Source organism: Leucopleurus acutus, assembly GCF_964270905.1.
Source record: "Leucopleurus acutus genome assembly, chromosome: 1".
NCBI classification, from domain to species: Eukaryota; Metazoa; Chordata; class Mammalia; order Artiodactyla; family Delphinidae; genus Leucopleurus; species Leucopleurus acutus.
In genome coordinates this window covers 4,104,090-4,123,100 of record NC_139142.1, presented here as the reverse complement: position 1 = coordinate 4,123,100, position 19,011 = coordinate 4,104,090, and the positions used below count along the sequence as shown (strand labels likewise).

General features: G+C 59.2%; 1 protein-coding gene across 3 annotated transcripts; it reads left to right on the top strand.

Moving 5' to 3' along the window:
• Positions 1-7,342: 7,342 nt before the first annotated feature.
• On the top strand, positions 7,343-15,588 carry DLK1 (delta like non-canonical Notch ligand 1). Of its 3 annotated transcripts, none has more exons than XM_082833117.1 (6): positions 7,343-7,469; positions 8,687-8,750; positions 9,263-9,393; positions 12,327-12,468; positions 14,373-14,652; positions 14,878-15,588. In XM_082833117.1, the coding sequence occupies exons 1-6, from the start codon at positions 7,403-7,405 to the stop codon at positions 15,118-15,120; spliced, it is 927 nt and encodes a 308-aa protein (XP_082689243.1). In that variant the 5' UTR covers positions 7,343-7,402; the 3' UTR covers positions 15,121-15,588. The 3 variants fall into 3 exon arrangements, with proteins under 3 accessions (XP_082689243.1, XP_082689242.1, XP_082689241.1); XM_082833116.1 differs by having other exon boundaries at positions 14,791-15,588; XM_082833115.1 differs by having other exon boundaries at positions 14,373-15,588.
• The last annotated feature ends 3,423 nt before the right edge of the window (positions 15,589-19,011 follow it).

Genomic DNA, 19,011 nt, shown 5'->3' with positions numbered 1-19,011 from the left:
AGCCTCAAGCTCTATGGCTAATAGGGGAGCCCCTACAGGTGGAGAGGGAGGAGGAACAGACATTTCTTTGCAGGTATCAAATTAAGGCTCGTCTTGGAAGACCATGCTTGAGTTTGGGGATAGCGAGAAACCCCATGTGTGTTGGGTGGGGTGAGCTGGGTCAGCTCAGGCTGGGTATCCCCTGCCCCCCATCCTTAGCTGGAGCTTGGCTGCAGGCAGCTAGGTAGGGCCTGTGAGGCGCAGAGCGTCACCATAGGAACAGGCTTGTGGAGAGCGGCACAAGGAGCCAGGCGCTGGGGGAGGTGGGCAGGGGGGCAGGTGACAGTGGGGGCCCCGGCTGAGGTTTCACTGCAGCTGCTCCCCACATTCTTAGAAAAAGAACTGGGGGGTCCTGGTGGGGAGGGAACAAGGTGAGGTTATCACTGCAACCTTGGAGGCCGCCCTCAGGAAGCCCAGTTTGAGGGGGTCAGCAACCCCTAGAATGCAGCAATCAGGGATGGCCAGAAGGTGCTGGGTGGACAGGGCCCCGGCCCAGGCCAGTTGCTAGGACGCAGGGTCTTTGCAAGGGGCCTATGGTTACCCCTGAGGACACTTGGTGCCTCATCCATTTATTCATTAACTCACTTAATCCACAAACACCCTGTGGGGAGCCCTGCGGGCTGCCGGCTGAGGGGCGCAAGGCTGAGCAGGCGCTTCTGGTCCTGCTGAGGTCAGGCACACGTGCAAAATCTATTAACACCAGGCGGGGGAGATGTGCTCGGGCTGGATGGTGCTGCTGGGTGGCGGGGGGCGGGGGGGGTGGTGGCTGAGGGGAGGCCACAGGCTCACTGGTTTCCAGTCCCGGGTGGGTTGGAGGCGGGGAGGGGGCAAGAGCTGGGAGGACCTGGCAGGTGGTGGCGAAGGCCTCGGAGGAGGAGGGGAGAGAGGACAAATAGGTGATGCCCTGACCTCCTGCCCGGCTGTCCCAGGGCCCTGCTTGGGCACAGGGCAGTGTCTTTCTTTTGCCAGAGATCCCTAACGCCTGGGATGCAGAAGGACACCAAGAACATTCTTTGAATATAATGGAATGCAAATGCTCGTGCTTTCTTACAAGTAAGAGAATAAATATAGTACGGGACCATCTTAAATTCCTCGAGAGCTGTGTGTGTTCACGTCCTTAAACTTGCCAGGTGTGGCAGGCCGAGCCACGATGCACAGCCTCTTTTTCCTAGACCCGGACTCTTGGAGATGGAGAGAGGCTGTGATTCTGCCATAATCACCCCCCACCCAAACTCCTAAACTGGGGCCAGGATGGGTGTCCTCCTTCTAGGGGCTCAGGGCTTGAGAAGACGTTTTCTTCACTGGCTAAAGGGGGTCCCCTGTTTACACTGATCTCCGGGCACTTTGTCGGTGCCTGTGAAGGGTCTCCAAGCTGGACCCTCCTGGGAAGGTGTGTGGGCGGGCACAGCAGGGACCACTGGGGCGGCTCAGCCCAGTTCCCAAGACTTGGCCCAAGTCTGGGCGAGAAAAGGCGGGAGTCCTTTTCTTGTTCGTGGGTTTCTTGTTTCTTGTTCTTGGGTTGCCCCTGGTATGAGAAAAGGGGGGTTTGTGTTACCTGGACTGCTTGCTGAAGAACATTCAAGAATAGGTCAGAAGGATTCATATCCAAAATGCTGAAAGTTTTGTCGTGGTCTCTCTCCAGCCTAACTCTGTCCCAGTCACAATGAACAACGCACACTCTTTAGCCATCACACGCGTGCACACCCAGAGGTCCTCCCGTAATGGCACACCCTGGAGAATTGTGCATCCTCACACACTCCCCCCCCAGAGAAGAGCTCAACCCCCTACCCCACGTGTGCACGGCTCTCCCAGCACGCACACCCTTGCAGGTCAGAGGCCCGTAAACGCCCTGTCTCCCCTGCCCCTTCAACTCTTGGTGGTGAGGGACCACCTGGGGGTCCATCACTGTATACACTCCACCCCCAGCAGAGCGCCAGGTACACAGTAGGAGCTCAGCCAATGCTGAATGGATAAATGACTACGTTTAAAGAGGTCCGCCTCTGTTTTACGGAAAATTAACTTCTGGGAATTTCTGATGAATGAAGAATTACTGTGCTTTTTGCCAAAGCCTGCATCGACAGACAGGCTAAGTGATGAAAAGACTCCTTTTTCCTCTGGTCTTGATTTGCTCGCTCCTGGGAGGGGGTGAGTTTACCTAGAGAGTATGGGGGTGGGATGGGGAGTTGTCATTAACCCTTCTGGGGACCCCAAGAGCCCCCCCACGCGCACAGCGTGACTCAGTGGCGCCCTTTAAAAGGATAATTTGATTGATGACGTAGACAATTAGACTTGTGAACTTGACATCCATGTCGATTCCAACGGCGAGAAAGGAAGCGAGAAAAATCTATTTTTGAATCCTACCATCCATGATGAGAAATTGGCTCTGCTCGGGGGAGAGGCGCGACCTGGCATAGGTCAACACTAAATATGGCCCCAGACCAAGACGCCTCTTGTATTCTTCCCTCCCTGGAGCTTCTGGCGGGGCCTGGGGGAGCTGTGCTCCCTCCCCTGTGTCACACGCGGGCCTGCGCAGGGGGGCTCGGGGAAATGGGCCGGCTCTGTGCTCCTCCGCAGCCCCACGGAGAGCCCTGCAGTGGGCCTGGCGCTGTCACGCGCCTCTCCAGGCCCCGCGCACGAGGCCGGAAGCTGAGCGCGCGCCTCCTCGGCTGAGCTCAGTCCCACTTCAGACTGAAGAGGCTTCTCTCTGATTGAACTTGAAACTAAGCCGTCATGTTCTCGAGCCCGAATGTACCCGGGTGTGTCTCTCATTTGTCTCCGCCCCCAAGCCCCCTCCCCTTGGCAGAAAAAAAAAAAAGATAATTTCTCTCTCCAAAGATGAACTTAAGCTTTGGAAAAGAATCGTAATCGCGGCAGCTGTGTGGCTCTTTGGCGACTGCGAGAAGCCCGCGAAGCCTCCAAGGTGGCGGGGCTGCGCCCTCACCCGAGGAGGGGAGAGCAGGGTCCTGGGACTGTCCTCGGTGTCTTCCCACTTGTCCTCCCTGCCCTGCTCTCTCTTACCCCGCGGCTGGCTGAGCAGAGAGCCCAGAGCTTGGAATCCCCGTAGACTCGGATGTGAATCCCAGCTCTGCTACTTATTAGCTGCACACCTGTCTCGGGGTCTTCAAGCCTCAGTGTGCTCATCTCTGAAGTGGGCCTTGCAATCCTGACCCAGCCCAGCTGTGAGGAGGCCCCGCTGAGATTCGGCTAAAACCGAATTTAAGTCCCAGGCGTGGGGTTGGGGGGTGCGGGGGTGTCAGGGAGAGGCAGGAAGGCAGCCCCGGTTTGCCTGTAAACGCCTAGCCTGTGGCCTGGTGGCGGAGAGACCACTGCCCCACTGTCTCTAGGATATTTCAGCTCTAGGGCTCTAACCAGGTGCCCTGAATTTTGGGCACTGGGCTCGCCTAGTTACAGGAGCCGTCCCTTTGGGAAGAGCTGCATCTCCGGCAGGGCCAGCAGCTGTGCCCTTTCCTGGAGGGAGGATGGAGAATGCACAGCGTCTGGGGGGGCAGAGGGGAAGAGGGGACAAAGGCTCCTGTGAGTCTTCATCGGGCCTCAGTTTCCCCAGCTGTACAATGCCCCACTAGGACTGGACCAGTCAGGGTGCAGAACTGGATGCCCCAGCTGCCTTGCCCCTGCTGTGCACGCCCAGGATTAGCTGGTCTCTGAGGCCCCTCCAGCTGGACCCTGCTGGGCTGGCCTGATCAGTGATTCTGTGTTTAATCAAGGGCAAAATGGTCTGGTGCAGTCTGGGGACCATGTTAGTGTTTGGAGAGGGGGGAGGGGGAGAGGAGGAGGGGGCGTGGAAAAGGGCTGGAGATAACATCTCTTTGCTTCCCTTAGAAAACTTTCACCCATCACCAGCTTCCTTGCTGCCCCCTGGGAGACTGAAGCCCAGCCTCTGTTCCTGCTTACCAGAGGACCACTGGCTTTCTGGGGATGGGGGGAGTAGTAGGCAGAGCCAACTCGGCCTAGCAGAAGGATAGAGTTCAGCTCGGTTGGCAGGTCTAATCCCTGCTACCTGTGTAGACCGCCTGCCACACCAGGCTGTGATGACCGGTGGGTCAAGCATTTCCCGAGGGCGGGGGCTATTTGCCTCTTCTGTGATCTCAGAGGCCTGTACTTCAGAGAGGAGGGGAGTGAGGGGAGGGGAGGGCAGCGGGGAGGGGAGGGGAGGGATGCACAGATAGAGGAGGGGCTGCCCTGTGCTCCTCAGCCCCCAGGGCCCGCTTGCAAACAGCAGACGGAGTCGACTTCTCCCCAAGGGACCCGATTGGCATTTTCGTTCTTCTGTGCAGCCTTGAAGCCTGCGATAGTCACCAACCACCCTCCCCATGGCTTCTCAGCTACCCTTTCTCAGCGTCTGCTTGCTGAAAAGAAATCTCAGGTCTCCTGAATTTACAGGCGCTTTATTGAGACTAGAGCAAACCAACAGAAAGCTCTAGGCTTATAGATACCGTCAGGCAGGAACCCCTCTCCCTGCAGCGGCCCTGCAGGGGGCTCTGGTAGAGGGCTCCATCCGCAGGACCCTGTCCCCACCCCCTCCGCCGCCAGCTCTCTCTGGCCACCTGGGGCGGAGGCCCACTGGCAGCTCTTGGAGGAAGGGCAGGAAGGGGCCAGGCCTTGTAAGTACCGTGGTTTTCTACTTAGGAAAACCCGAGTTCCTTTTGGGGACAGGTGTAGCATCCCTGTTTATAGACAAGGAAGCTGGGCTCTGCGTGGCAGTGGTCGACGCTCAGCAGGCAGGGGATGGAGCTGGGATTAACGAGCAGGTACCAACTGGCCAGGGCAGTGCCCTTTCCGCCGAAGCTCCTGACATTTGGGCTTGGAAGCTGTTGAGGGAGCCTGCCCTCCCGAGGCCCCCCTCCCTCTCCAGAACTGGAGAGGGCAGCGGTGGGAAGGGACCCAGGTGGGGAAGGGAGGGGTCCTGGTGGGGCACGCTCCATGGCTGCAGGGGGAGGGGGGTCCTTGGCGCTCCGTGCTGTCCCCGCGGGGCACCTCGTGACTTGGTCTGGAGGGCAGGGGTGGGCCCTCACCTCAGGCCTCTCGGTCCTGATATCCCCGCTTCTCCTTAGCGTCTGGCTGGGAACGCAGCCCTCCCTATCTGCCCGCTGCCTAGGATAATTTTGGAGGCTGAGGTCAGGGTCCTCGGAGGGAGGGGGCATCAGAGAAGCCGTGCGATCTCCATGCAGTGGACAGTTGGACCTCCAGCCACTCCCACCGTAGCCCAGAGGACTTGGGCAAAAGGCCTTCCATCTCTGGACTCAGTTTCTTCACTTGAGGAAAGAGTTCGTGGAAGAGGATGGGGTAACGGAAAGGCAGGCATGTGGGGTGGGGAGCTGGTCGGGGCGGCTACTGTGTGACTGCTGCCCTCCAGCCTGTCACCAAAGCCGTTCCCAACGCACCCAGACCCCGCTTCTGGGTCTTTGGCAGACGGCAGGGAAGAGGCGCCGTCCACAAGGGGGTCGGGGGGCTTCCCTCCAGCCTCCAAGAGTCCTCCCAGAGCAGGTCCTGCTTCTGGGTTGCAGACTTAGGGCCTCAGGGCCAGCAGGGTGGGAAGTGCGGGCTCCCCCTAGCCTGACTTCCCAAACCCATCCCAAGGACAACAAGTCTGTCCTCAAACCTGCCAGGGCACTGTGAGATGGCCCAAAGGCCAAGGCCTCCCAGCCCAGGTTCATAGTGGCAGAGATCACCCCCCCCACCCCAGCGCTGTGGGCAGGGTAGGCCAAGAAATGGGTGGGCGTCCACTCCCAGTCCTGTGGCATCTCTATGCAAACTAATCAATGCAAATGAAGCACACACAAAAGATCCTTCTACCGTCAGGACCTCCTGGTACCCTCCCCAGAGGTTAAGCACCTCTGATTCCCTTTCTGCCACCTGCCACCGCCTACCAGGTCCTTCCCCATTTCCCTAAACCTCCCTGATAGGGAGAGGGGTGGGGGGGAGACAGCCCAGCAGACTGTGGGGCTCTAAGTTCAGGCTGGGGGCTTCTACCAGGAGTTTTTTGGAGGGGGAGGGTTTGTGGCAGGGTCACCATCCCCCAGCCGCACTTCCCTGAGACCCGAGGCCAGAAGCCTCCCGGTGGTTCTGGAATATGTGCTGAGGGCCGGGTGTGCAACCGTGCACGTCAGTGTGAGCATACATGTGAACTTGCCCACATGTGTCAGTGCGGGCAAGGATGGATGTGTTGGGGTCTGCGTGTGTGTGTGTGCGCGCGCCCGTATGCGCTGGTGACCGTACCTGCGTGTTTTGATAAGCGTGTAACCAAGAGCCTGAGATTTGTGAGTTTCGGGGACTGGGTATGTGTGTGTGTGTGAATATCAGATGTGTGAGAGCCTTCCGGTAGGCCTAGGGCCTGACTGCGTGTGTGTGGGTGTATGTGACTGAACATGTGCCCGGGTGTCTGTATGTTTACAAGGGTATTCGCATGTTCAGGTGTGCACGTGGCTGTGCACGTGCCTCTGTGTGGACGGCCGGGCACATGCTGACGGATGTCCAGGGTTTCATAACTGTTATGTCCTCAGCCCCTCTGCGTGCCTATGACTGAGCCTGTGGCGCTCCCGACTATTTCTAGGACGTGCGCGTGTGTTGCAGTGTGTGTTTGTGGCGTAGCACGGTGTGTCAGGGTTGCCTTGTGTGCTGCTACGAGTGTGTCTGCATTTCCCTGCGTCTTTATGGCTACGAGTGTGGGTGCCTAAGGCTCCTCATAAGTGTTTTTCCCGGTGCGTGTGCGACAGTGTGCGTTTTCCCCGTCTCTAGAGCGTGCGTTTGGGTTTTTCTGGGTGCGTGAGCCATGGCGTGCGTGCTCGGGACCTTGGCGATAAGTGTTTTGGTGTTTCTGTGCGTGTTTCTGTATTCCGAGCGTATCCTCGCGTCTTCCTGGGGTCTACGGCCCAGCCCGTGTTTAGCTCATGCGACTTGTCCTAAGCGGGCCCGTGTGTGCGCGCCCGTGTGCCGTCCTGTGGGGGGAACGTGTGCCAAAGGCGCGCGGGGTACCGGTGCCCGTCTAGCCAAGAGTGCCCCGCGTGCGCGAGCCGGTTTCCGGGACGCCGCAGTGGTGGGGGGCGGCCCCGCGAGGGGCGGGGGTCACCGGGACTGGCCGGCGCCGGCCCCGTGCGCGCGAAGGCGGGGGCGGGGGGCGGGGGCCGCGGGGGGGCGGCGGTACGAAAAGGGCGGCGCGCGCGGCGGCGGCGGCAGCTCGGCGGCGGCAGCGGAGAGCGCAGCGCGCAGACCGGTGCAGCCCTGGCTTTCCCCTCGCCGCGCGCCCGCGCCCCCTTCCGCGTCCGCAACCAGAAGCCCAGCGCGGCGCCCGGAGCCGGACCCGCGCCCGCGCCGCTCCCGGGACCGCGACCCCGGCCGCCCCGCGATGACCGCGACCGCAGCCCTCCTGCCCGTCCTCTTGCTCCTGCTGGCCTTCGGCCGCAGTGCCCATGGTGAGCCCCCCGGCGGCCTGGCTCGCGCCCCCTCTGGGGAAGCCTGCGACGCCCCCCCGGCCGCCGTGCCCCGCGCGCCCCGTCCCGCGCGCCCCGACTTCCGCCCGTCCCGCCTAATCCTAAGCCCCGCGCCGCGCCTGCCTGGTCCTCCCTGCCACCCTCGCATGCCAAGCCCGGCCCTGGGGTCCCCGGGGGCGGGGGAGCTGTGGGACCCCGGCCCCTTCCCGCCCCGCAGAAGTGGCGCTCGCAGGGTGTCGGTGTGCAGAGAGGAGGTATGGAGAAACGAGGTGATGCTGGGGAGCCCTCTGTGAAAATGCTCTGGGGTTCAACTTCGGGGGGTCCCTGCGTGTGCGTTCGGGAACAGGCCTGTGGGGGGGTAACTTTGCCGTCGTCGCCTCAGATTGCCAGCTGGGAGCCCAGCCCGAGCCCCTCCTGCGTGGCGTTTGTCTAGGTGAGGGGCTGCGACACTCCTGTCTGTGGCGGCCATATGTCTCTGACAGCGAGAGAGTTGCCCCCTTCCCGCAGGGTCCCCCAGCCCGCTGCACCAGTGGTGACCGGGGGGGGGGGGGGGGTCCTGTCGGAAAAGCTGGCGTGAGTTACAGGCACTGCACACAGTAGGTGTCTATTAAAGTGTCAGAATCTCTAAGTAGTGTCAGAATTACGGTCTTTTCCGCAAAACCCCTGTTCGTCTTTTTAATACGAAGAGTCTGGCGTGAGGAAAATTGGGAGTTTGACCTGGGTGCCTGGCTTAACTGGGATTAACCTTTAAAAACTCCAGACGCCTTACCTGTGAGCCCTCCAGGTGAACCTGTCTGGGCTTCCCCAGAGCTGAATACCTCAAAATCTGGCCCCACCCCCCCTCGCCTTTAGCTCACTTGGCAAAAGTGAGGGTTTGGCCGAGTGCCCAGGGGTCAGAATTTTTCCGTTCTCGTTCACTGTCTCCTCATTCCTGCTTTTAGGATTTGGCGTCTGTAATTTCTTGAGGGACACTGGGTGTCTGACCTGGTCCTGGGAGCTGGGCAGTGGGCTGCGGTCACTCCATAACCAGGGACATGCGGAGATTTTTCTCCTACGTGGGTTGGGATGCAGTGCCTACCGTGTGCCCAGTGGGTAGAGCCACTGAGGGTCGGAGGCTGCCTCCTGGGAGGCCGTCGTGGCCTCTGCCACAGCCTGCAGGGCCTCGTGGGGTGAATGGTGTAACCTTTCTTGTGCCTCAGGAGCTGAATGCTTCCCGGCCTGCCACCCCCAAAATGGATTCTGCGAGGATGACAATGTTTGCAGGTAATGGAGCGGCTCCCCAGAGGCAGCGTGTTGGAGGGCCAGGGCAGAATTCTGGGGAGTCATGACGTCAGGCAGAAAAAACGGGGAGGGCTTGGCCCCTGGACTGCAGCAAACAGCTTCCTCGCCCCCGCAGGAAACCAGTGACGTGTGGGGGGAGGTGAGGGGGACAAGAGGACCGGGAGGCGGGGGATGCTGGGAGCGGTGGCAGGGACAGGACGGCGTTCTCAGAGGGGTGGGTGGCGGGAGAGCCTCTTGCAGGTGAGACCACTGCAGGCCACTGCGGCAAAACGCAGCTCTTCCTCTGGCTCTCAGGGACCCCTCTGCCTGCTCCCCAGCTGATCTCCTGTTTAAGCTTTTCCATTCAGGTGACTGATATTGGTTTCCTGGGACCCACCGGCCGGGCACTGGGCAGAGACCCGCGAGGGCTCTTGGTTCCACAGAAAGCAACCAGAGCCCCTTCTCCATCCCTGCCCCCCCCATACATCCGCACCTTTCTTCCCCAACTCCCGCAGGTGCCAGTCTGGCTGGCAGGGTCCCCTGTGTGACCAGTGCGTGACCTTTCCCGGCTGTGTTAACGGACTCTGTGTGGAGCCCTGGCAGTGCATTTGCAAGGACGGCTGGGATGGACATCTCTGCGACCTAGGTTGGCACCTGCCCCGCCCACCCTGGCCCCGGCCCCCTGCCCCCAGCCACCTCCTCCCAGCCCGGTGGCTGCCGCCCCTCCCCCTCTTGCCTTAGCCCAACACACCCCAGCGCTCTGTATGGTAATGATCTGTTTATACACTTCCTTCTGGTGCTGGGAGCCTCCTCACAGGTAGGGACTTCATTTTGCTCCCTTCTGCACTGCCAGCACCGAGCACCAGGGAAGGCACTGGGGTAGGGGGGCTGCCAGTTGAATAAAGAGTCGCAAACACGCCACGCGAAGCTGAGCGGGTGGGGACCACAGCCTCGAGAAACCTGTTCGGGGCACTGAAGCTCTGAGAGGGGAAAGGACTCAGGGGGTCGCAGAGCCAAGACTCCATGAAATTCACCCGCCAGGCTGTTCAGGATATGCTGCAACAAGCTAGCAGACAGACGCGGGGAGGGGTGCTGGGTGCCGAGTGCTGGGCGCAGCGGGAGCTGAGTCAGGGCCACTGGGACAGGGCCGGGGGCTGTGCTGGAAGAGGTCAAGTGCAAGGGGAGGTGGGGGGTCGGGAAAGGCTGAGAAGTAGCTCAAGTGCAGCTTGGCGCGATCTGTTGATTCTGTTAACTTATGCAGTCTTTGCCTTCCGTTACCCTGAGCAATTGAGAGCTGGCCGTCGCTGCACCTTCAGGCTGCACAATGTTCATCCGAGCCCATTCTCACTTGGCAAAACCTGCCCTGAAGCCAGGCAAACCAAGGTCCTCGAGAGAACTCCCAGCAGTGTAGGCAGCTGCCGCGGGCTCTCTGTCCCTCGGTCCCGACGGCAGCGTCAGTAAAGACGAGTGGTACCAGTAGGGAAACTGAGGCTTCGGGAAGCAAAGGGGTCTGCTCAGGACACCTAAGAAGTTGGGGGGACAGCCAACTACAAAACCCCTCCCTCTGCCCCAGAAATGGGTTCCTTCTCATCTGAGGCTGTTTCTAACACCCTCCCGTTAAGAAAAACCTAAGAGCACGTCGTGAGCACCCCTGCCCCACGTAGCCAAGGCAGTGGGGCTTTCAAAATCCCCCATCACGTTGTCTCGGGACTTTAAAGTCTCCCCAGCCAATATGATGCAGGCTTTGCCCCACAGCTGACTCACGCTCTGGCCGACAGAGCTTGGGCTCTGCACCCTTGAAGTACCTCTGAGCTGTTTTGGGGACCCAAGGGGTCCCAGAAAAGCCACCATTCGGGATCAGGGCTTTTAGCCTGGAGCCCACTCTTTCTGATATCTAATCCAGGACGCCCCCCGTGGAGTTCCGCAGACAAAAGGTCCCTTCCCCACCAGGTTGACAAAAGCTTGGGACGGCTGGGTCCAGAGGAAACAGCCCTCCGGGTAATCGCCGGCCCTCTCCCTTTTCACCCGTCTCTGAGGCTGCCCTCGCCACAGCTGCTGCCCCGGCAGGCAGGCAGAGACACACACACCCCCCCCACCCCCGCCGGCAGCTTTCTCCCGGTGGCGCTTAATCCACCCGACTTTGGGGTCAGAGGCCCAGGAGAGGAGAAGGTGGGCTGATCCTCGGCTCACGAGGCTTGACGCCGTGGGAGAGGAGTAGGGTGGTCGCCAGCTCTCCAGCTTAAATTTAAGATCCCCATTGACAGGAGAGCCCGGAGCAGGGAATTAGAAGCTTGCCACGGAGGCGCTGCGTGCGAACGCCTGGCGCCTTCCCGTAATGATAAATTCTCTATGTTTCCTCGCACCAAGCCGGTCTCCCGAGGAGCGCCTCGTGTGCTCGGGATAAGCCATCAGCTTGGCGTGCAAGCATTTCCTTCCTGATTGATTGCCATCTACTCCATGAGGGTGCGGGGCTCTTGAAAAGAGGGAATAAATCTGCACGTGTGTGGCCTCAGCCCCGGGGACCCGAACCCAGGCTGCCTTCGTTCGCTGCGTCTCTGGTTGGCCCTGGCTTTCTGTTTGGCCGATGCGGCAGCTCGGGTCGTAGATAAACAAAGCTGATGGGGCTCTCAGAGATGGGCCAGGGAGAGCCCCCCCTTTTCTAACTGGGGAAAGTGAGGCACAGAGTCGGGGCGGTGGGGGGAGGAGGGAGCTGAACTCGGCAGCCGGCTGGAGATGGGCACAGAAAGGGTCTCTCCCTGGCCAGGCCTGGGGGCTGGGGGCTCCACTGTCAGAGAGCCCCTGACCCAGGCCCCTTTGTTCAGCCCGTCCCTGCCTTGCTGAGCCCCGAATAATGAAGTGTGCGTGACGGGAGGTGGTGGAAACACACCAGTGTTCATGGAAACCCGTGCTTGCAGGCGAGCACTCAATGGTTCTCACCGCGTTGCCTTCAAAAGATGCAGCCTTTTATCCCGGACCCCCTTCGTTCAGAGAGACCACCGAGCGGTGGAGGCGGCGCTGGGTCTAAACCCGGTCTCTTCATTCCCGACAGGGCGCTTTACATCTCATTCCCCCCCTGCTCCTTTTTGATGGAGGAGTATGAAGGGCAGCTGACATTGCTAACAGTTGGGCTGCACTAGCCCCCCGAGCGGCAAGGACCCCCTTCAAACACAAGAGACTTGTCTGGGAGGCAGTCGTTAGGGAATCTCAGCTCGGCACAGTTTTGGGGGGAGGGAAGGGGTCTGCGGTGAAGGTCAGTGTGGCTGGACTGAAGAGGTGACCTGGCGCCAGCAGAAGGGCACAGCTGGCCTGTTGAATATTAGTGAGTGGCCGTGACTTTCTGTCCCTGTGACCCTGGAGCTCCCTGAGCTGTTTACTTATATCAGGGTTCGGGGGGTCGCTACACCCTCTTCCTCAGGACCCCGCTGGGTGGCCCTTGGCAGTGGACACAAGCAGAGACATCTCGGCAGCCACAGGGGGTCCCCCTCGACCAGACGGAGGGGGCTCTTCCTGTCCCCACCCAGGATGCTCTCCGTCCAGCGTCTGTGTCCCCCTCATCTCCCTGGTTCTCTCTCCCCACAGACGTTCGGGCTTGCGCCTCGACCCCCTGTGCCAACAACGGAACCTGTGTGAACCTCGATAACGGCCAGTACGAGTGTTCCTGTGCCCCTGGATTCTCAGGAAAGGACTGCCAGAAAAAGGACGGGCCCTGCGTGATGAATGGGTAAGTATTCTCTCCGGGCTATGTGTGCTCTGATAAATGCCGCTTTAGATTCCTTTTTCACACCCCCTAAAGACCCTTTCAGCCTAACCCAGTCAGACCTGTCGCCTGACAAAAGACCAAGTAAGTGCTCGTCCTGCACCCCGTGGGGGGCCGCCCTGGATCGGGGTATTTATGGGGGAGTGTGTCATTTCCATAATTTTTTCAAACAATCCTGAAGGCGATTTCATATTCCCCTGACGTTCCCAAGTCCTGATGTGTGTGAATGAGAGTAGATTGGGACTGTGAACCAGAGCTCGAGCTGCATAATTTTCTAAAGGCGACATAACAAGAGATCAGAGTTCGGCAGCGCCCAAGGCTGTTTGTGAAACCCGCTCACCGTGTTTTAGGGGCGGGTTTGGGGGAGCTGGTAGGCTCTGCTTTGGGGTTTTCTGGGATGTCTTAGGAGGTGGGGAGAGGGGGCTGCAGCCAGCACGGGGCCCCGGAAGGCGGGGTGTTCGGCCCTCAGCTCCCCTCGTGGGGAGGGGGCTCTGGGGCTCTGGGCAGCGCGCCTAGCAGATGGAACGGCCCCTGGCCTCTCTGGTGCCTCTGAGCGGGCTTCCCAGCAGCTCAGCCATTTCCGGCCCTTATCTGCTCAGTGCACGGAGCCAGTCCCACCCTCCGAGGGGGCTTAAACGGAGACCAGGAGAGATCTCGAGAGAGGCGAGAATTCAAAGTAGACTCCAGGCCTGGGCCAGTAGCTGCGGGTAGGGGCGCCCCTGTCCCGTGAGGAAACCAAAGCGTAAAATGCACTCCAGGGGTGGGGCAGAGAGCCCCGAGCCGCAAGGGCCAGGAACCAGCATTCTTGCAGCATCTCAAGATCAGTGTCCTGGGCGGGCTCAGAGGAGAGGGGTGACCACCGAACTCCATTTCTGCTTGCCGGTGGGAAGGGGAAATACGGAGCGAGACCTTTAAAATATTTTGCTTTTCTCTCTAACAGACTGGAGCCAGTCTGTCAAAATAGAGCCCAAGGTCCTTGAAATTCCTTCAGAGCCCCGGCTCCTATGCCACCCTCATCCCTGAAGCAGCAATGCTGATTTCTTGCGCTGGGAGCCCCTTTCTTCCCCGGAGTTTTGGCATTTATCAGATGACAAAGGGTCTGCTCGTTTAAAAGCACTTACATTAAATGCTGTGTGCGCTCCGCTTTGCGCACACAGCTTCGGTCTGCAAGCTGTACTTGGGTGAATGGGCCACTGTTAAGCAGCCGGGCACAGACACCGCTCCAGCCGGTGCAGACAGAGCGCGTTTTCTTTTACTCTGAGAGTCCCCAAGGGTTTCCTGTACAATAGCCCGCAGGCTCACTCCGCTGAACAGAAAAATAATAATGAGGGGTTGGGGATGGTGGAGGTGGGAGACCCTGAGGGATTCCTTGCTTTGCTCGGCCTCCACGACCTGGGGACGGAGCTGACGGGGGCAGCTGGCTGCAGCCCTGGGGTGTCACTCACTTTGCCTCTCTCAGCCTCAGTTTCCCGAACTGTGCAATGACTAACCGTCAGGCCTCTGGTCGGAGAGATGACCTAAGAGGTGGGAGAGGAGATGGGCATCCTGACTCGGGAGGTCAGGCATGTTCCAGGCTGGCAGCGTGATGGGGGTGAGGCACACACCCCACTCGGGGGGCGGGCCTCCCACCTCGGACGGCCCCGGAGCCCCTCGCAGGCAGGGGTCATGGTGCCCGGTGCTCCCCGGGGCCCCCCTGGCTGGCTCACACCCCCTCACCTCGTGCGTTCTGAGCACCTGCCCTCTCGTCGGGCCCCAGGAGGTTTGCCACGTGGCACGAGGGGGAGCGGAGCGTCCGTCCCCACTCCCGGCACCACTGTCCTAGCTCAGTGCCCGAGGGCCCTTTACCGTGTCCCCCTGTTGTGTTGCAGTTCGCCCTGCCAGCACGGAGGCAGCTGCGTGGACGATGAGGGCCGGGCCTCCCATGCCTCCTGCCTGTGCCCCCCTGGCTTCTCAGGCAATTTCTGCGAGATCGTGACCAACAGCTGCACGCCCAACCCGTGCGAGAACCAGGGCATCTGCACCGACATCGGGGGCGACTTCCGCTGCCGCTGCCCCGCCGGCTTCATGGACAAGACCTGCAGTCGCCCGGTGTCCACCTGCGCCAACGAGCCGTGCCTCAACGGGGGCACCTGCCTGCAGCACTCCCAGGTGAGGTTCGGGTGTCTGTGCAAGCCCGAGTTCACGGGCCCCATCTGCGGCCGGAAGCGCGCGGCGGGCCCCCAGCAGGTCACCCGTCTGCCCAGCGGTTACGGGCTGACGTACCGCCTGACCCCCGGGGTGCACGAGCTGCCGGTGCCGCAGCCCGAGCACCGCATCCTCAAGGTGTCCATGAAGGAGCTCAACAAGAGCACTCCGCTCCTCTCCGAGGGTCAGGCCATCTGCTTCACCATCCTGGGCGTGCTCACCAGCCTGGTGGTCCTGGGCACCATGGGCATCGTCTTCCTCAACAAGTGCGAGGCCTGGGTGTCCAACCTGCGTTACAACCACATGCTGCGCAAGAAGAAGAACCTGCTGCTTCACTACAACAGCGGGGAGGACCTGGCCGTCAACATCATCCTTCCCGAGAAGATCGACATGACCACCTTCAGCAAGGAGGCTGGCGACGAGGAGATCTAGGCAGCATTCCCAGCGGCCCCTCTCTGTTCTCGGGGTCCCGCAGAGCTCACTATATGCGGTCTGTTCTCATCTTTGTGGTGGAGTTTGCTCTCCTTTGTGTCAAATCTGGTGAACGCTGTGCTTCCCTCTATTACCTTTGTGTTGCAGTGTGACAAACGCAATGCCAGAATCCGCTTTCTCCCTTCTTAATGCATGATACAAAAAAAAATAATGGTAATAATAATGTCATCTTTAAACGAGTAAGAGAAATAAGTATGTTATTCTAAACTCTAAACCTAAAATCAAAAAGACCAAAAAAAAACATGGCAACAGAACCAGGGCTCTGTGCCGACGTCCCTCTCTGAGGGGTCTCGGCCACAGGGTCCTCGTGAAACCGTTACGATTGCTGGCCTGACCAACCACTGTGAAAAGGGCTAAAATCTCTTTCGTTCGTTAATTCTCACACGCCACTTCCGACTCGCACTCACATCAACACCGCAAGCCCTTCAGTCTTTCCGATTGAGTTGAGGTCCAGCAGAGTGCAGCGGCCGCGTGTCAGGCAGAGAGAACCCCGGGTTGGCTGCTGGCGGGGGTCGGGACCTGATCCCAGCCCTGCCACTAACTCGCTTGTGTGATCCTTGGCGAGTCCCCTTCCCACCCCGGGCTGCCCTTTCAGCCCCTTTCCAGGCAGGGGCTTGAACACAGTGACCACCAAGGCCCCTCTCTTGCTCTCAAACTCTGAATTAGGAACGAGGGGGTGATGAGCCCAAACAGTCCCTGACCCTAAAAAATTAGGATCTGACGGACACTAATCTCATCCTGGGATCCGAAGGTTCGGGCCTATCCTGGACGTACACTTGATGTATTGCGATGGATTGTAACTGCATTTCTCAAAGTGGGGAGCCTCCTGGCCCACTGCCCATCTGGAAACGATCGCCCCCTTTGAGTCACGATGTGCGGTCAGGGGCTGCCCCTTCGGCAGCACCTCCGCCACCTGCCTATCTACCCACCTCCCCAGAGGCCCAGCAACTGTATACCTGCCTCCTACCCTGTAGGTTAGGGAATGTAAATGCACCTTGAACCACAAGTGCCCCTGGCGAATCTGAGCAGCAACACAGCCCTCACCAAGGTTTTCACAGGGTTTAGTGGAAATTGTCGCTCGTGGGGCGTTTTCTAGTTCTGTGGCCACAGTGGTACCAGACCTGGCCTACACAGCACGAATTTCATTTGTGTTGCTGAATTAATAACCCTCAGATCCCCAAAGACCTAGCCAGCTTCTTAGTGATAGATTTTGACTTTTTTTTAAAAAAAGAGCATCTATATTTTTTGCAAAAAAATAGAAGGAAATGGGACAGAGCTCTGTTTAGCTTTCCAGCTCTTAGAGTTGGGCAGCTAAACAGCCCTTGAGTACCAGTTAGGAATATTTTGCTTCTTAAATTATTTGGATAAGAATCTATATTAGCTTTATGGAGTATTAACTACCTGCTGTGTTTACCCTGCTAAGCCATCATCACCTACGTCATCTCGGTCATTCAGATCACCCACACGCGTCACCGCCATCACGTGACCACTGACTTCATCTCTCTCAGCCACCGGTTTACCGTCCCAAGTCCCTTGTCATCCTGATTCAGAGCCCGACCCTCATCTCCCCGAAGCTCCTCCCGACGTCTCACCCAAGACATCGTCCCCACCACTCCAGGCACTTTATCATCCCCAGCCCAAGACCCCCACTACCCTCGTCGCCTCATCCCTGATCACCCTGCACCCCACAGTCCCGTCGCCCCCCCAGGTGACCCCCCTCCCACCATCACCCCAAACCCCTAAAAGCTCCCCAACCTTCTCCACCCTCCTCCCCACAGTTCACCCTCAATCCCCAAACCCTGTCACCCTCACTCGCCACCCTTGTCACCACTGCCAGCCCCCCCCCCCGATCACCAGCTCCCTTTGCCACCCCCCTGCCCTCCCCTCCCTGGCGCCCACCCCCGGCCTCCGAAAACCCTCACCCCGACCCCTTCCTCCTTCCCCCCCTTTCAGGTCATTGGAGTCACCATCTCATCTCATCTTGAGTTCGTTTTAAGAAATAAAATTTTAAAAAGACAAAAAAAAAGAACTGTTGGCATAGTCGGGCGGGTGTCTGGTACCCCGCCCGGCCTCTCGCGTGAGACCCCGATCGAGTCTGCTGACGGTTCTGATCCTGTTTTCTCCCAACGCCAAATTCTAAGATGGGACGCAATGATCAAATTCTCTACTTCACGTTTTTGGTCTCCGTGCTGTAGAGAACAGCCACGTCCCGCGATGACAAGGAAAAGACCCCCCACTGTCTATCCTTGACCAAGTCCTCATTGGTTCATCCATCCGTCCATCATCCATTTGATCAGGAAGCATTTCGAAGCACCTGCTGAGTGCAAGGCGGTGCGCAGGGAGCTGAGGGCACGCAGGACGCGGGGCCGCCTGGGAGGGTTGGACGCACAGCGGTCCCCAGGGAGCCTAGCACAGTGCAGGTAAATTAACGTGGGAGCGGAGAGTCCTGAACAGACGCCTCCCTTACAACCTGACCATCTCACTTGCCCACGTGACAAATTCTCTTTTACCAGCACTTGAGGCCTCCCCACCCAAATTCCACGCGCCCACCGCACACATCCCGCGAAATCAGAACAGGGTCAGCAGCCTTGCCACGGTCTTCACGTCACGCAGAAATGGTCCATTCCATCCTCTATGGGGTAACCAGATTCTGCTGAGAGTGTCGGGATCCTTGACTGCCCATCCACACCTCGGGTGTGTTTGGAGTAGTGTGTAGTTTACGTCAATAACGGGGAAGCTTAAAGACAGCCATCGGAGACATGATCACCAATTCGGTCCCCAAACTGAGAGAGGAGCAGGCGTTATGATCTTGTGACCAAAAAATTTCAAACATGTCAGTGATGAGCTCTTTTTAGCTTTCCCGTCTCTGCAACCAGACATGCAAAAAAACTTTTGTTTATTGAAAAAATAAACAAAAACCAAGGGCTACCTCATGCGTTGCTTTGGTTTGTTGTACGCGCCGGGCTACACACACGTCCCTCCCTGCTGGTGGTCTCTGACCTGGGCAAGTAGGGTCAGGGGCCCACACTTTGGAGGGCCTTGCTCTGGCCCGATCCAGTCCTTGCCATGCAGCAGAGGAGGCCACGGGCCTCGCAGACCACACTCTGGGGCTGGGAGCACAGGCATTTCCTGCCCATTGGTCCCACCTCCAGGGCCTGCAGGGCCTCTCTCCTCTGTCTCCAATGGGTGGCTGTTTGTGGGTGGTGGGGATGGAGCTGGGGCGTGAGGGTGAGGGGTGCGGGGGTGAGGGGTTCCACATGGGAGCACTTGAGGACCCTCGAAGCAGAGCCGGGGGCCAGCTCTCCCCAGGTACCAGATTCCAGACCAGAACTGCAGGGCATCCGAGAATTCCATGCTCACCTCTGGCCTTCCGGGATTTAGGGAAAGTGGGATTGCCCAGGTGAGGGAGTAGAACAGATTTTGTTTGATACTAAATTAAGGGGACTTGGAATCTCTTCATCGTTGGCACATGAGGAATATGGGCCCCGTGTATACTCCTGACTTGGGCCCCGGAGGGACCTGCCTCTCTTCTGGCCCCAGGCCGCAGGCCACAAGCATGTCCACTCAGCTCAGTAAAGCCACCCATGGAGTGTCCACCCGAGAAGGGTCAGCCAGAGTCCCCACTGAGGGCAAAGGAGTCTCATTCAAGTCCTTTATCCTTGCTGGCCTGGCAGCCCTCGGGTGGGGTCTCCTTTCCACGTCCTCTCTGGGGCTGCCTCTGCCAGGTCACTGCCACTGTCCACCCAGCTGCCCCTCCGGGCTCCAGGCCCCCTGAGAGTCCTCCCCTCTCAGACCCACCTCTTCCCTCCATGCTGCTCCGGTCTCCTGTCT

Coding starts and splice junctions, on each gene's coding strand:
- DLK1 (XM_082833115.1), top strand. CDS start 7,403: ATGACCGCGACCGCAGCCCTCCTGCCCGTCCTCTTGCTCCTGCTGGCC. Junction 8,751..9,262: donor GAGGATGACAATGTTTGCAG/GTAATGGAGCGG, acceptor CAACTCCCGCAG/GTGCCAGTCTGGCTGGCAGG. Junction 12,469..14,372: donor GGGCCCTGCGTGATGAATGG/GTAAGTATTCTC, acceptor GTTGTGTTGCAG/TTCGCCCTGCCAGCACGGAG.